Below are 15,246 nucleotides of genomic sequence, written 5' to 3' on the forward strand. Positions count from 1 at the left end.
CATGCAAAGTCAGTGGGATCCGCCGTCGGAGAAGAACAGTCGGAAAGCCACATTACCCTTTGCTCATACAGGCACCATCTGCCAACGGATCCTATTGACCTTGCATGAGGTGGACGCGGAAGGCACTGAACCAACAGTTCCGTGGTCTCGGTCTAAAAAAATCAGTATTGTCAACTTTTCAGGCTGTGACAGATCTGTTAGCAAAGTAAACCACATAACATACAAAAAGACAACCACCATCCCATCAGACGCCCACTGTTGAGGGATGGTGCCCCTGTGAATGAAGGCTTACCCGGGCCGCGTCCCACCCTCATAATCAAAAGAGTGCCTGAAATTGACCATGGCCTTCATGTCTCACAAAACCTAACCCTAACCCTTTTATCACCATTACTGTCACACACTCAGTCACTATTCCAAACTTTAGGATACAAACCTAACCCAAACACACCTGATTAAACTCTGAAAACACACAAAAAAGCATCTTTTCAGATTATGCAGTACAGGCTGGTAATGCAATACGGTGGCCACTAAAATTCCAGTTGCTATCCCCAATTTTCCGCAACACATGCAACTCCCTCCGACTACCTCAGGTTTGTTCACTGCTTCAGCATTATTTGTGACGGCAAAAAATGAGCAGCTTCAACTTCCATACACAGTTGTTACATTTACACAGTCAAATAAAATAAATGATTACATCGGCTGACAAAAAATGTCTCCTGTGTTTTCTCAAATTTGTGCGAAGGGGAAAGTCATGCGTCCTCAACCAATCAGATGGTTAAATGAATGACCCATTCACCTCAGAGCTGTATGTTGACTTGCAGTGTTTCCTGTAGGATCCCTTTGAAGATGCAGGGGGCAGGAGCAGGGCTCAAGGACAGGACAGAGTAGGCATTCAGTGCCATTCAGGGAATTTTGTTTTGACCAAACAACTAAACGTGGGGACTTGAAATAGGTTTTAATGGAATAATGAATAAACCAAGTTTTAAGATTTAAGTCTGAACACAAAGACTTGTGGAGATGAGTAAAAAATGTAAAAATGGAGCTCAATGCATGGACTATGAAAATTCTGAAAGTGTTGAGGCAAGCTGCGCAGGCAGTTGATGACAGTATACACACTGGAAACCAAAGCAGAGTGCGTAGCGCTCTGAGCTTGAAACCTTGAGGGAGCGCTGTTGGGGGGTGGGAATGAGAAAATGTTATAGTTCTAAAATGTGAACTGGCTTTAAAGGGACACTGTGTCAGATTTGTAGTTGTTTATTTCCAGAATTCATGCTGCCCATTCACTAATGTTACCGTTTTCATGAATATTTACCACCACCATCAAATTCTAAGTATTCATTATGACTGGAAAAATTGCACATTTCATACATAAAAAGGGGGATCTTCTCCATGGTCCGCCATTTTGAATTTCCAGAAATAGTCATTTTAAGCTGCAAAAATAACTGTACTTGGGCCATACTAGAAAACATTAGTTTATTACTTAGTAAACTTTCATGAAAAGGTCAAATTTGGCAATAGGCGACACAGTTTCAATGAGCAGCATAGGTGCAGTACCTTTTTTTGACCATTTCCTGCACAGTGTCCCTTTAAAGTACGGGGGCATAGTAGATAAATTCGCACAATTCATATAATTGTATGGTTTCCAAACTTGTCTTAATAGTTTAATTTTAAGAATGGAGAAAGCATGAAAGGCGCATGATGACAGGCTTGTGAGCCTATGATAGTATTATGGGATGGTCAGGACCAGGCTATTGTGAGCCATGCATTTCACTTATTTCAGGCTGTAAAGTGGTATGTCCCAGAAGCAACCACTAGAGTGTGTCAAGATGCACTTATTCTCTGTCAGTTTAGAAAGGACAGTATCAGCCTAAAGAAATTGTTTGTGCTTTGATGCACTGGCAATGAATATGGTATGTGTAACTACAGAAGTCTTAATAATTCAATAACAGTCTGTAATTGCATATAATTGATCATATTATAGGAATTTTTCATATCCTATTTTATCCATTAGATATGGTCAATTCTGCTCGCCTACAGAACATTTCTGTAAAATTTGAATGACTGACAGAAAAGAGTGTTCGAGCAATGCAGGGGGACCATGTCACAGCAGACATCAGAATTGGACGCATCGTCTATGTACAGTACAGTATACCAATTATTGCCATAATTTATACAGTAGCTACAACAATGAACATTATTAAGAACAATAAATGCTTTCATTAAGGATAAATACCATTTCTCTTTGAAGCCTGCATGTCATGACTCACTCATCAAATGACAACATTAAGAGGTGCATTCCTTGGCAAGGATGCTGAGACAAATAGAAATGTGTCATGTGAATGAATCCGTTAAACCATATCACAGCGGAATATGACGTAGGATTATATTAATTTTCATATTCAGTAATGATTAGGGTCTGCTCAAGTTTGCGTGGGGGGGTTTATGTGTCACGTGTTTGTTAGCAAGTCGTAATAACATGATTAAGAGAGTGGTAGTCTAGCACCTCGTGTTTCAATTGATGTAAACGTGCTAAATCCATATTAACCAATTACTCACGCCTCTGTGTCAATCTATTAAGTGGGTACATAATGGCTAGGAGCTGGTAATAACAACTGAGGGGAGGAAAAAACCCATTGATGTGTATTAATTTGTCATATTCCTCTATTCTAAGGTGTTTCCACGGATTAGCGAGTGATCTTTAGTGTCTTCCATTAATCTGCTTAGAGTGCATCAGTAATGTGTCTATTAAATCAATTTGCTGTGTAATTTTTCAATATTTTGCACTTGTCAATGAGCGACTGTGTGCACATACAGGATGTGAGTGTGTGTCTGTGTGCGTGTGTTTGCGTGAAAGTGAGTGCATACAGTACATGAGACCGTGCTCATGTCAGTGTGTGTTAGGCTATGGCTTTTTGAGTGTTACGTGATTAGTTTCTCGAAAGCTTCCGACTTAATTAGGCTTTTGAGAGATCCTCTCTGAGAGGCTGATTAATAGAATTATGTGGTAAATATGTGCACAAATCTTATCAAAGGCTTCGGATGAATTACAGAGCACAGCCTAAACAGTAGCACTCGCAGAACATGTCAGTCACAATGCTTTGCAGGGTTGTGTCGGATGGGAGTCAGCTCTGATCTAGGATCAGTGGGAAAGCCACACAGGCACGCCAGTGACAGCTCATAGATCTCTATATTGTTTTCCCTTAGATTATTTCAGGCCTTTTCTCGTGTTCGTCTTACAGCCTGGTTCAAAGCTTGCTCACACAGCTTAGTTCTCATCACAGTTAATTGTAGTAAGAGGGTTGAAAAGTATACTGAATATTGATAGTGATTATTTCTTTCATATGGTTACTTCTTTATTTTTGATGCTCTCATGATTTTCATGACCTTTGGTCAGATTTTATGCTTTTTTTCTGAAGTCATGCTAATTTTCAAATAGTTTCCAAAAGAAAAATATAATTCACCCGATAAAACAATATTGCACCAACTCCAAAATAAATGTTCAGTCAGTTTGAATTTTAGCCAGAGCATTGCGGAATCCCTCCACGCACACTTCCCCAGTCGGGTGCATGCTAGATGCCAGTGCCCAGGCTTCCTTGAATGTCTCCTCAGGTATGTCCATTCCAACGGCCCGGAATATCGCAGAAATCTAGAAAGCACACACAGACAAACTGAATCAGACACTTGAATCAGACACCAAAAGTCATACCAAAAGTCCCCAATCCCAAACACTCACTCAGGTGTCAAAAGTAAAAGCAGAAGTAAATGTATGGTGTGTTCAAGTACAATACTGGACATGATATTACATAGCTGTACTTGATGCCATGCTGAAAGGTGTGGCCTAGGTGTGGTCCAGATATAAGTTCTGTAGCAGTGGGTAGAATGTGGATGCTCTCAGGTCCCCCAGCCATGTCTAAAGAGGCCTTAGGCAAGGTATCTAACCCAACATTCCTCCATGGACTTTAACTAATGGGCCTTTTTCTTTTTCTCATGCCACCAGACAACTTCGATTCAATCCATTTCAAGCAGGTATATAAGTTGCATCCGCTGGCACAGACATAAACTTAGACGGCACTGTTTTTTATGGTTTTCCGCTTTAAAGTGATAGTCATTTACACTCGCTTCTCTTCAAAATGGAACTTGTTTGACATCATTGGAGAATAGGCAAATACCCTGAGATAAAATAACTGCAAGATGCCTTGGATAAAAGCATCAGCTCAGTGTAATGCAATTCAAACAGTATTTTTAGAGCTTTTACACCTTTATCATTTAGACAGGACGGTGAGGGAGTCAGGAAAACGAGTGGAGAGAAAGAGTGGGGAAGGATCGTGAAACAGCCTTGAGCCAGAATCGAACCCGGGTTTCTGGCGTAATGGTACGGCGGCGCACAAGCCCACTGAGGCACGTCGCCCCCTAGGTGTGATTCAGTGTAGTACAATCACCTGGTCTCTGGAGCGCGGATAGAAGAAGTGCTCCTCGTGGACCCCGTAGAGGGAGTGCAGCGGCGGGTGGAGCAGGTCGTACGCCGTGGCCTGGTCTCCGTAGTTGGTGCGGTCACTGATGCGCCTGATGCGCGGGGCAGCTAGATCCAAACGCACTGTCGGGACTCCGTGGGTGGCAATGTCTGACATACCAAACATATGAGAGACTGGGTAACTTTAGTAGAAACTTTATTAGAACATTTTGAGATTATTGGCAAATGTATTGAGTTTAAGACTTCTTCACTGCTAATGAATCTAACAGCATGCAGGGTAGCTTATCCCTGTGAGAAAATTAGGCAAACAATTCAAGTGTTTGTCAAGGCTTCAGCATAGTATTTAAGCTAAATGCTTAGTTATGTATTGCACCTGATGACACATAGCAGCAAGTTTCCTGCTGTTTAAAAAATGCAATTAACACTAGATGTCTTTTGCAAGGTATTTATGATCTCAAGCGTAGAAGAATGATTCTACTAACCGGCAGTGGGTACTCCACCTACAACCGCTCCGATCTTCGACGAGGAGGTGGCAAAGTTCAGGGAGCGGCTTCTGGGGTGGGGGAGAGTCTTTATGGTTTTCAGCCAGCTTCCTGGCTTCACTGGCTCCATGTCGTCCGGCTTCACCAGGGACTCCAACTCAGATGCCTGGCCCCCTTCTCTCTGCATGTTGGCTGGGGCAGTGCTCACTTTACGCTCTGAAGTACCAGAGAGGGGACATGATAAAACATGTATACATGGATTGCAGATGTTGTCAAACATTCTGCTGCGCGCACAGAGATGAATCCCAAAATGCTAGGTGTTTAACATGGGAAGTCCCATTCGAGCCTTTCACAGTGTATGACAAGAACCTGTTGTCTTGTTGGCTGGCTGTTTTATCTTGTTATTTTGTACTCTTATTGACAACGTTTAGCAGAACATATTGTCATGTAGCTCGGAATTCTTTGATATGCTCCCTAAATAACACTATATACCAAGCGGTAGCCGCTGGTGACAAGGTTGCTTTTCAAGATGGGACGCAGCCTCTGATTGTTTAGAAGCTGCAGCTGAAATTGTCCTTAAATGCTAACAACTACAGTAATGTTAAATGACATGTGGATTTGCATTTCGTGTTATTTTCAGTGTTTCAGTGTCATCCATTACTCTTATTCTACCATATTTCAAGCACTTTGTCTTAAATTAAGTTCAGTCAATGCTCTCAATTAAGGGCTCTCACTCTCACCTGCAGCTGCGGTGAGCATGTTTTGTTCCAGCCTGCCGATGGGCATTTTGTCCTTCCAGTTCAGGAAGTTGGCAAACTCAAGAAAGCCGATCTTTCCATCCTTGTCCACGTCGCAGTATTCCAAGAGGCTGTCCAGCATTGGCCCACTGAGGTCCAGGTTAAACTGCCGACACACAGCCTGCAGGTCCTCCTTATCGATCTTTCCTTGACCCTTCTGAAAAGTTAGTATACAGTAGGTGCACGATAAAGTACGCAAAAAGGATTAGTACAATCTTCACAAAAAGATAAAAAAGATAATCTGGGAATGGGCAGCATCTGAGACATGGGGGCTGGATATATGCTTGCTGGAGGATATGTGTGCGAGCGCACATTTCATGCAAAAAAATGCTGCCATGAGTATTTTCAATTTTTGCCACAGTAGCTCAATGGAACACAAGGTGCGCAGACGTGTGCACAAGGTGCAATATTGACATGAAACCCTCGTTGGCTATCTGCCCCAGGCCTACATGACCTCAAGTATCTTGCACAGTTCTGTGATAGTTCTGCTGCAAGTACTGCATAGTGCACTCGTTTGTATGTAAATGATGTCCAGCAAGCATATTCCTGCCTAAGACCACATCAGTCACACAGGCGTTGAGCGTGTGGGTTCTGTACTGTCTGTGTGAGTATGCGGTAAGCAGGTGACCTTGTCGTAGTGGCTAAAGGCCTGCAGGAGCGTGTTGAAGTTGCGGTGATTGGCTTTTTTCAGGTGTTGCCGTGCAACGCTGATCAGCGTCATCTCACGGTCCTTCCCTTTCAGGTAGTCGGATGGTGGGCTGGCATGGATGAGATCCCTTGCATCTGTCGGCATTGGCAACAGCAAAAACGACCGGCCAAAGTCAACAAAGCTGTATACTAACTAGTCAAGATGGCTGGCTAGTACATTGGCAGTAGTGTCAACAAAACTAAAATAAAAGTGGGCATTAACCTGATGCCTGGTCTTGCAAGCTTATCTATCAGTCATGTCACAAAAAAGCTTCATACAATCATATAACTCAGTGCAACATAACTCACTGACCTAAAGGTTAGTAGGCATTTTGTTCAGCAGCAGAGCAGAGCAAGTTGCCATTTGATAATTTGAGGTTTCACTGTGATATCCAGGTATGAGGCTGTGCTGGTAACACCAGCCCCTACACCTCTCAAAGAGTGGAATGTGATCAATAGGTTTGAACAGGTGAACCAGGTGACAGTCTCCTGAAGAAGTAAAAGCAGTTTTTCAAACCAGAGCTGAGCTGACTCCTCCCACCCAAGCACTCCAGAGCATCAAGGATCCAGACCAAAAATGAATTACGAATTAATGTGGTCTGGTAAACCAGGCTAGGGTCATACCAGGCTAACATCTTTGTCCATACTGTACCAATGCGCCAATTTTCCCCACTTGGCAAAGCATAGATGTTCAGCAGCTATGGGTGATGTGTGTCCAAAGCCAGAGCCTGCGATTGATTGACATCAGCAACCTTTACAGCATTGTTGGCCATGCTTTCACGGGTTGTGATGTGGCCTCAGCCTTCAAAACCACTGAGGAAATAAAGAAAGAAAAGAAGACCGCATAGCAGACATGGGACAACTTTACAGAGGCCACTCCAGTAGCCAGCAGTAGCCTGCAGAAGGGTTCAGAGGGTACAGAGGTTCAGTCCTGCAGATTGTATTGATGACGCTAGACATTAACATTTTGCCAGAAAGCTGAGACTATTGCCTCTTTTCCACTGCCGGTTTTCTGGTAGGCCTACCGCTCGACACAGCGTGATTCAGCAGCCACTTTTTGCTTGACGATTGAGCTGTGTCGTGCCTATTCGAAAAGCAAAAAGCGTCGGCCGAGTCTCGCCGTGTGGAGCTGTAGGCCTACCAGAAAACCGGCAGTGGAAAAGAGGTATATGTGAGAAGACATTCCTTAGCCTTTAAGAGTGTGGGTTTTTGAGCATTCTATAAAAAGAATGCGTTCTATAACAATGCAAGATTCTACAATTCCATATCGCATTGAATGACGCCCAGAATTCTATAGAACTTTCACTGCCCAAACATTCCCATCACACCGGTGTGACGCAGGCACGTGCACTCCAATATGGCAGGGGAGGCACGGCCTCACCAGCTCCAGAGAGAATGATGAGATGCAGTTAATGTGAATAATAGTAACAATAACAGCTATTGTTTTCGAGCATCTGCACCATAACTACCATTTGAGCAGTATTTAAACAGTTTCACTCATTTTCAATCATTTCCGTGGCCAAAATCGTAATATTTGCCCATTTCATGTCAAATTGCTCCGAATACGCTGAATTTGGGGCAACTCTGAACTGGCCTCACCCCGGATTGCGCAATCCCTCGTTAACAAAGTTGCGCGCATGCGCCATGTTGCTCGTTCTGTGAATGCAACCTGGTAATATTGTATTAAACGTTTTTATACACTTAATAGAAGTATGTATGGTGTGCCCTCATTTCCTGATATTTTTTAAATATTTTCTACGTGTGATTATCATTTCTTTACTCTGGACGCTTTGGCATAACGCCCACTGAAATATACAATGGTGAGGCGAGCAGTAGCCTGGCCGCAGACTCCTTCTGGTGTTGAGTCTTGCTGGACAGTTACGTCATAGCGAATCTGAAGTTCACAGTACAGTCAGTCGGTGTTGTTGGCTAGCTTGTTCACGTTGACTGCTACAAGTGGATTTCATAACGAAACTAAGAGCATTCTCAAAGTTGGATTTCCAAGGGGAAAATATGTGATAAAGAATGGAGGACCGACAGAGCTGAAGGGTTTTCTACTCAGTTGACCGGTCAGAATAACTACCCGATCATTTCAAAGTGAGTGGTACAACACTGCAGAAAATATTGTTGTTTCCCCTGTGTCTTGTTTGCAACCGGCGAGAATGTGTGGAAGACCATTCGCATGGGATTTTACGACTTAACAATTTACTAAGGACTAAGGAGCCTCACGAAACACAAATCCTCGCGGCTACTCATATTCAATGCCAAATTGCTTTGGACGTTTGGGGCGACGTTTGGGGCTTTGGATGAACAGCACCGGCTAAAGTAACGTTAGCATGCACAACGCTAAAGTGAAGGAAAAGAGCGGCGCATGGACCTGATGCACGAGTTCAGGTAGGACCAATTTCCTATGTGTGTGAAGCCTGTGTTTGTGAGACCCGTGGGTAGGGAGAGAATCCGCCGTGATTCTTGTCCAGTGTGGTAGCTTTTGTTATGGGCACCGGATTCTCATGTGCCCGGTAACTGTTTGTAAAGTTGAGTACAGGGTACCGTTGAGGTAAATCAAATATACCCGTGTAACTACAAGACTCTGATTTAATTCCAAGGTGTAGGCATAACAGAAATGACAGTCCCAAAATATTTGGTGACCATATCGAAGCGTGTGTAATATCTGTTTACTTTGACATTCGCTTCCTGCCACACCTTTGTTCCACATCGCTTGCCGTAGCCTCGTACAAGTAGATGTAGGCCTACATTTGCACGAGAATCCAGTTCGTATCACGAAAGCTATCACACCGGTTTGTTCGCCGTGGTGCTCAGTGGTCTATATGACACCATGTTTTGAATCCTGTGTGTCTTGAGCATCCGCCGTGATGCTCAGTCTACATTGCTGCTGCTGTGTGGTTTATGTGAGATCACTGTTTGAATCCTGTGTGTGTGTGTGTGTGTGAGAGCAGTGGGCTGTGAAGGAGCTTACACTCTCCACTACTCTCCCCTCACCTACCCTCCTCTTCTCCCCTCCTTCTCTCCTCTCCTCTCCTCTCCTCTCCTCTCCTCTCCTTTCCTCTCCTCTCCCCTTCTCTTCTCCTCTCCTCTCCCCCTTTCCTCTCTTTTCCCATCTCCTCTCCTCTTCTCTCTTCTCCTCTCCCTCTCCTCTCCTCTCCTTGAGCTCCTCTCCTCCTCCTCTCCACTCCTCCTCCTTTCTCCTCTCATCTCTTCTCCTCTCTCTTCTCCTCCCCTCTCCTCCTCTCTCATCTCCTCTCTCCTCTTCTCTCCCCCCCCCTTCTCTCCTCTCCTCTCCACTACTCTCCTCTCCTCTGCTCTGCTGTCCACATTGGTGCTGTGTGGTATATGTGAGACCACTGTTTGAATCCTGTGTGTGTGTGTGTGTGTGTGTGTGTGTGTGTGTGTGTGTGTGTGTGTGTGTGTGAGAGAGAGAGAGAGATCTAATAGCATTTTCTCTGCGGAAATGCAGTAAGCTTATGTCAAAATATGTAGGCCTACCTTATGTTAAGAAAGCTGCTATGACATATGGAACTTGTCGGTAGGCCTATTTGGCAATTATTTATTTGAAAATCTGATATTGAAAAAGTTGCCTCACCAGCCATAAATCCCAGCGCACGTTACTGGTGTGACGGTACACAAGAGTAGAACTGATACAACACACAACAAATCAAGTAAGAGGAGCAGGAGCCTGGGAGAGCCAACTCCAGTGGCAGCGGGGAGCAGATTAAATATCTCAGCGCTCCTGCTGTTGTCCAGAGGCATGCCCAGAGGTCAGCACAGCAGCCAAAGCTGCAGGTACACTACGCTACACAGACAGCCAGCCAGCCGCCCAGGTCCAGCCATATGGATGCTGCCAAAGGCACACAACCAGAGTCCTTTGATGGGGCAACGCTACGCTCTCCACATGCCTGAGAGGATCTCCTTTGATCTCCTGTACAAGGGAAGGAGGCCATGCCATGTGCAGCGACCAACATCCACTCGCTGAAAATTACACGTAGGCTACATAGTGAAAAAATGCAGTGTTAATTCAAGACTTAGTGAGTTGTTTTTTTGTGTATGGATATATGATGTAAGCCATGGCTGCTTGATAGTGAATTTGAATTGTTTTTGCGTAACAAGAGTCTTGAAAAAATAAAGAAACTATCCATCGTGTCATGGAGTGGAAGGTTGACCAGGCAGTGACGTGTGACAAGCTGTATTCCAGCAGACTCACCACAGTCGTCAGGTCTCAACAGAACTCCATACGTGTGGTCAGCAGGGACTTTGGGGGGAGCTGCCATCCTGATACAATTGACAAAAGAACCTTGGTTTGTGCAGAAGCTACAGAAGTATATATATATATATATACAGTATATCAGAGGTAGTATATTTATGAGCTGAAAATTAAATAGGAATGTTGGACGCACCGATCATGCACTCTGCCAATTTGAGGCTGAGATCTTTCCCTGAAGTCGTCACATTTCTTCGAGACAATCTTTGCGCTATGATTTCTGTGGAAGCAATACACAATGACAGTTGTAATTTATGCACAATATCATTCTCCCTGCTTCGTGTATTTGGACGTTGTGTAATGTTGTTTTATAAGACATGCATATAATAATGTAAACAAAGAAAACAATAGTATAATATAAACAATTGGTATGGTATACTGCTTTATCACTATGATATGGCAACATAGCAATTGCTTATGTTATTATATTATTTTCTTCATTTATAATATACATATATTTGTACAGTATATATGTCAAGAGGTGTGTGTGTGTGTGTGTGTGTGTGTGTGTGTGTGTGTGTGTGTGTGTGTGTGTGTGTGTGTGTGTGTGTGTGTGTGTGTGTGTGTGTGTGTGTGAAGAATTTCACTGCAAAGTGACTGTTGCAAAATGTAATTTTTTACTTTGGCATCTTGTTATTGGAAATGACTATTCAGACATCCTTTCATCTATGTGTGTGTGAATTCTTGCCATTCAAATATTCTGAGAACATACTTTTTCAGCCTACATAAAATGCAATTTGCAATGCAATGCCCAATCCCAAAATGTCATTTTGCAACAAAGCTCTTCATATATGTACAGTATATTATCATTATTATATCTGTCTTTACAGGCTACATAGATCTGTTTTGATATTGCACATTGCTATACATCAGCTAGGAATCCTATTTTAAAAACACCTACAGCAATAGTAAGAGCAGTAGCAAACTCTGAGAGGCTTACACTTGCTTGTCGCAGGGCCAATCAAGACACTTGGAGAGGTTGTGTCCATCGTTGCGGTGGGGATTGGGCACTCCAAACCTGGTGTCCTTCCCAATGCGGTCCCAGGTATAGTTCCTGTCCACATGCTCCCCTGCAAAGAGCCATAGATGGGATCTCCAGAGTTTCTAGTCACTATTTGCTGAAAACTACATCACAACAATATTCCTTTGCCATTGTCAAGGGAATAGGAAGCTTGGCTGCAGAGTAATACATTGGCAAGCCATTCTTGTATGTACTTGAAGTTATAGAAATATGTGGTATGGCTTAACAGATTATGAAACTACCCAACAAAAACGTCTGTAAATTTACCAACAAAGTAGGCATTATGAGTTCGGACGTAATGCTGATGTCCTTCCCTATAATCTCTCTCGACTTGTTCCGATGTTTTACGCGGGTTGATGAGGTCTTCTGCACCGTTGCCTGCATGGATAGATTTTCTTCCATCAAAAAATGTTTGATGCATCTTAAAGACAGAAATTTTCTTTTTTTTGTGCAAATCCTTGCATAGGATTACACTTCAGGCATCACCATACCTACTTGTTTGAGTCAAAAGATACATTAAATCTTCCTCTAATTATATGGCATACATCAACTTGACACTGGGCTTTCCAAAAAGTGATGATACACAGGGCAACGTTTTGAGCTATGTTGTTCGGCAACGAAATAATTGGCTCCTAATTTTCTAATGGAATGATTAACAAAATCGTAGTGATAAACAGCCCAAATAACATCCTAAATTACCAGGAAACAGCACTCATAACGTTGCCCTGTGTATCATTACCTGCTATTAATAGTTTTTTAAATTTGTCCACAGTATAAGCCTTCCATTAATGTTACACTTACCTTTATCGGTCTTCACGCCAAACGTAGTGAGGTTGACGTTGAACCAGCTGGGCAGGCCGGTGCTCTGGTTGTGAGACCTGCCCAACGGGGCTCTGCGGTGGGAGGCATAGTTAGCCTCGTCCAGCTGCTGCAGCCTCTGCTGGAAGTGTGTCTTTGGTGCTGGATTTATCAGTGACCCAGTCTGCATAGTTGGAAACCAACAACAAAGATAAATACAGGTAGATATTATCACATACTACATTTGGTCTCTGATTGAGTAGCCTGCCTCTCAATATTCACCTCTGTGAAGGTGAAATGTTTTTTTGTCAATGCATACCAAAAGTGTTGGGTTTAATCAATGATGCACTCTGTATAGAGTGAAATAAAGGTAGATAGGGCACATTTTAATCTATATACGTATGTTTACACATATGGACATACACCGCCTGCCCGAAAATAGTCGCCAACAAAAAAAGGTCACACTAATATGTTGTTGGACAACAAAGTCTCTTTGCGCAGATGGTCCTGCCAGTGGGCAGTTCACTCATTGCTGACTCAACTACATCATAACAACATTGCTATGACATCACCAAGAGCCTTCAATAACATATTTAGACTTGGTCATTACAATTTTGACAGTAAGATTGTAACATAGGCTCTGCGCAGAGGGGTTAAACAGCACACATTTGGTGCTGCATTGTTTCAACAACCTACAGCAATTTCTTGATTTACTTCCATGTAGTGCTGCATTTAGTTTTCACCAAGAACGTGTAGTGTATTGCTGATGGCAGAGATTGAATGCTATGCTTGCAGAAGTTTATTGAAACAATACAACACCAAATGTATGGCATAATCAAAGCCCAACAACATATCAGTGAGTGTGACCTTTTTTTGTTGTTGTTGTGAATGTCTTTTGTGGCCACACTGTGTATTTTCAGTTTTTCTTTGTAGGCTACTTCATAGGATACAGGACAGATCCCTAACAGTATGATAGCACACGGAACTTCAGAAGGTACGTGCTTCTTAAGTTCTCTAGCATTGCTATACAAAAGTCCCGCAGTGTCTGCTTGGTGCAGAGTTGTACCACCTGCATTTCTCTTAGTTGGGGAAACTTAACATACTGGACAATGTGCAATATGCATGCATATCTGGCGGTGCCCTTATTTCTCTGGGAAAAAAAGGGGGGGGGGGACAAAACAAACCAAAAAAAGCAGTTGTTCATCCTTTATAACAGCCAAACAAAACTTGGCACAATGCAGGAACTTCAGGACAGGGCCCAGCTGGAGGTAGGGTTGTTGGAGAGGGGCGTGCACAATTCATTTGATTAGTGGGAGAGGGGCGAAACAATGTATGCATAATTGCACTCAGCCATCTCTCTCTCTCTCTCTCTCTCTCTCTCTCTCTCACACACACACACACACACACACACACACACTTACAGTCTCAGATGAGTTGGTTATCACTCCATGCACTTGTGTGCTTGCAATATCCAGGTCATTGGCTCTCCCATGAAAGACACGGATGGCCCCCGTCTCAGGCTGGGTAGTTTTGAGAAACTTCTTCACCATTGGTGGTGTAGCACGCTAAAAGCATTAAGTCATGATCATAGTGGTTTCGAACGGACAGAGCTATTCGTATGCTATGCAAGTCCAGAGATTGTGATAAATAGGCCTAAAAAATCCTGCTCGACCTTCGAAGCTTTCCCCCTCCTATGTCTATTGCTTGGTAATTGTGTTAACATAAAATACCATTGCATTCATGAAAGCAAATAATTAAAACCTTTACCGCAAAACACAGAATGGCTATGGCTGCAGCAACCTAGGTCAATTGGACTCACCCAGGGCGTCACTTCTATGCAGGTTTTGGCTCGGTCTCCAAGAGGTATTCGCTTCCCCGCCTTGGTCAAAGATATGATTTACGCTTCCTTAATTAACGCCACATGTGCTAAAGATTACAATGATATGCAAGCCAGGAATTTTGTTTGAAAACATGCTTACCATCGGAATGCTCGGGAATCTGTCCTTTATCAAAGTCATTTTTTAATCCTAGCATTAAACTAATTCATGCATGTCGCCATCTGCTGAAATGTATCCAGTAGCAGACAAAATGTAGCATTAGGCGCGGAAATGTAACTACTTATCTAGACTAACTAAAATGGACATTATTCGGTAAAAATTAAGAGGATGTTTACAGCCTGTTTCCTGGCAACGAGTTTGGCAACCCGAGAGCGCTAGAGAGAGGTTCTGTGTATGTCCCGAGAGCTTCTATTTACTCTCCCGAGAGTCAGCAGTCCACCCAAAGTCGGTCTCTGACAGACAATTTGTAATGATTGTAGCGATTAGCCTGCAAGGACAAAACATGTGAAGAGGAAATAAGATAAAAGAAAGCTAATAAAGCTATCTGTTACGTCTTTCTGTCTATCTTGATGTAAAAATAGGCTACAACAAGAACCGTGATCACCCTACCTAATCAAAAAAACAAAATAAATAAATATATATATATATATATATATATATATATATATATATATATATATATATATATATATATATATATATATATGTTTTTTTTTTAAATTATTATTTATTTATTTTTAAAGAGATGTTATTAGATTTTTAAGCGTGTATCTGCCTAGTTGAGAGATGAAATTGTACACCCGTCTCACTCTGGGTCTAAAACGTCTCTGATTAGTTATTTGAACAATAACAACTGTAGAGCTAGAGGGAATGTAT

General features: G+C 42.7%; 1 protein-coding gene across 2 annotated transcripts; it reads right to left on the reverse strand.

Moving 5' to 3' along the window:
- Window positions 1–3,328: 3,328 nt before the first annotated feature.
- Window positions 3,329–14,728, reverse strand: efhb (EF-hand domain family, member B). Of its 2 annotated transcripts, none has more exons than XM_063199408.1 (13): window positions 14,512–14,728; window positions 14,352–14,411; window positions 13,954–14,097; window positions 12,536–12,716; window positions 12,002–12,112; window positions 11,654–11,783; window positions 10,850–10,933; window positions 10,657–10,724; window positions 6,379–6,533; window positions 5,694–5,907; window positions 4,954–5,169; window positions 4,440–4,645; window positions 3,329–3,646 (listed from the first exon to the last, which is right to left on the reverse strand). In XM_063199408.1, exons 1-13 carry the CDS (start codon window positions 14,548–14,550, stop codon window positions 3,500–3,502), a joined length of 1,755 nt encoding a protein of 584 aa, XP_063055478.1. In that variant the 5' UTR covers window positions 14,551–14,728; the 3' UTR covers window positions 3,329–3,499. The 2 variants fall into 2 exon arrangements, with proteins under 2 accessions (XP_063055478.1, XP_063055479.1); XM_063199409.1 differs by having other exon boundaries at window positions 4,440–4,621; window positions 14,512–14,725.
- Between the last annotated feature and the right edge of the window lie 518 nt (window positions 14,729–15,246).

This window comes from Engraulis encrasicolus, chromosome 5 (assembly GCF_034702125.1).
Source record: "Engraulis encrasicolus isolate BLACKSEA-1 chromosome 5, IST_EnEncr_1.0, whole genome shotgun sequence".
NCBI lineage: Eukaryota > Metazoa > Chordata > Actinopteri > Clupeiformes > Engraulidae > Engraulis > Engraulis encrasicolus.

Coding starts and splice junctions, on each gene's coding strand:
- efhb (XM_063199408.1), bottom strand. CDS start 14,550: ATGACTTTGATAAAGGACAGATTCCCGAGCATTCCGATG. Junction 14,412..14,511: donor GATTCCCGAGCATTCCGATG/GTAAGCATGTTT, acceptor TCTTTGACCAAG/GCGGGGAAGCGAATACCTCT. Junction 6,534..10,656: donor GTTGAGACCTGACGACTGTG/GTGAGTCTGCTG, acceptor CAATGCCGACAG/ATGCAAGGGATCTCATCCAT.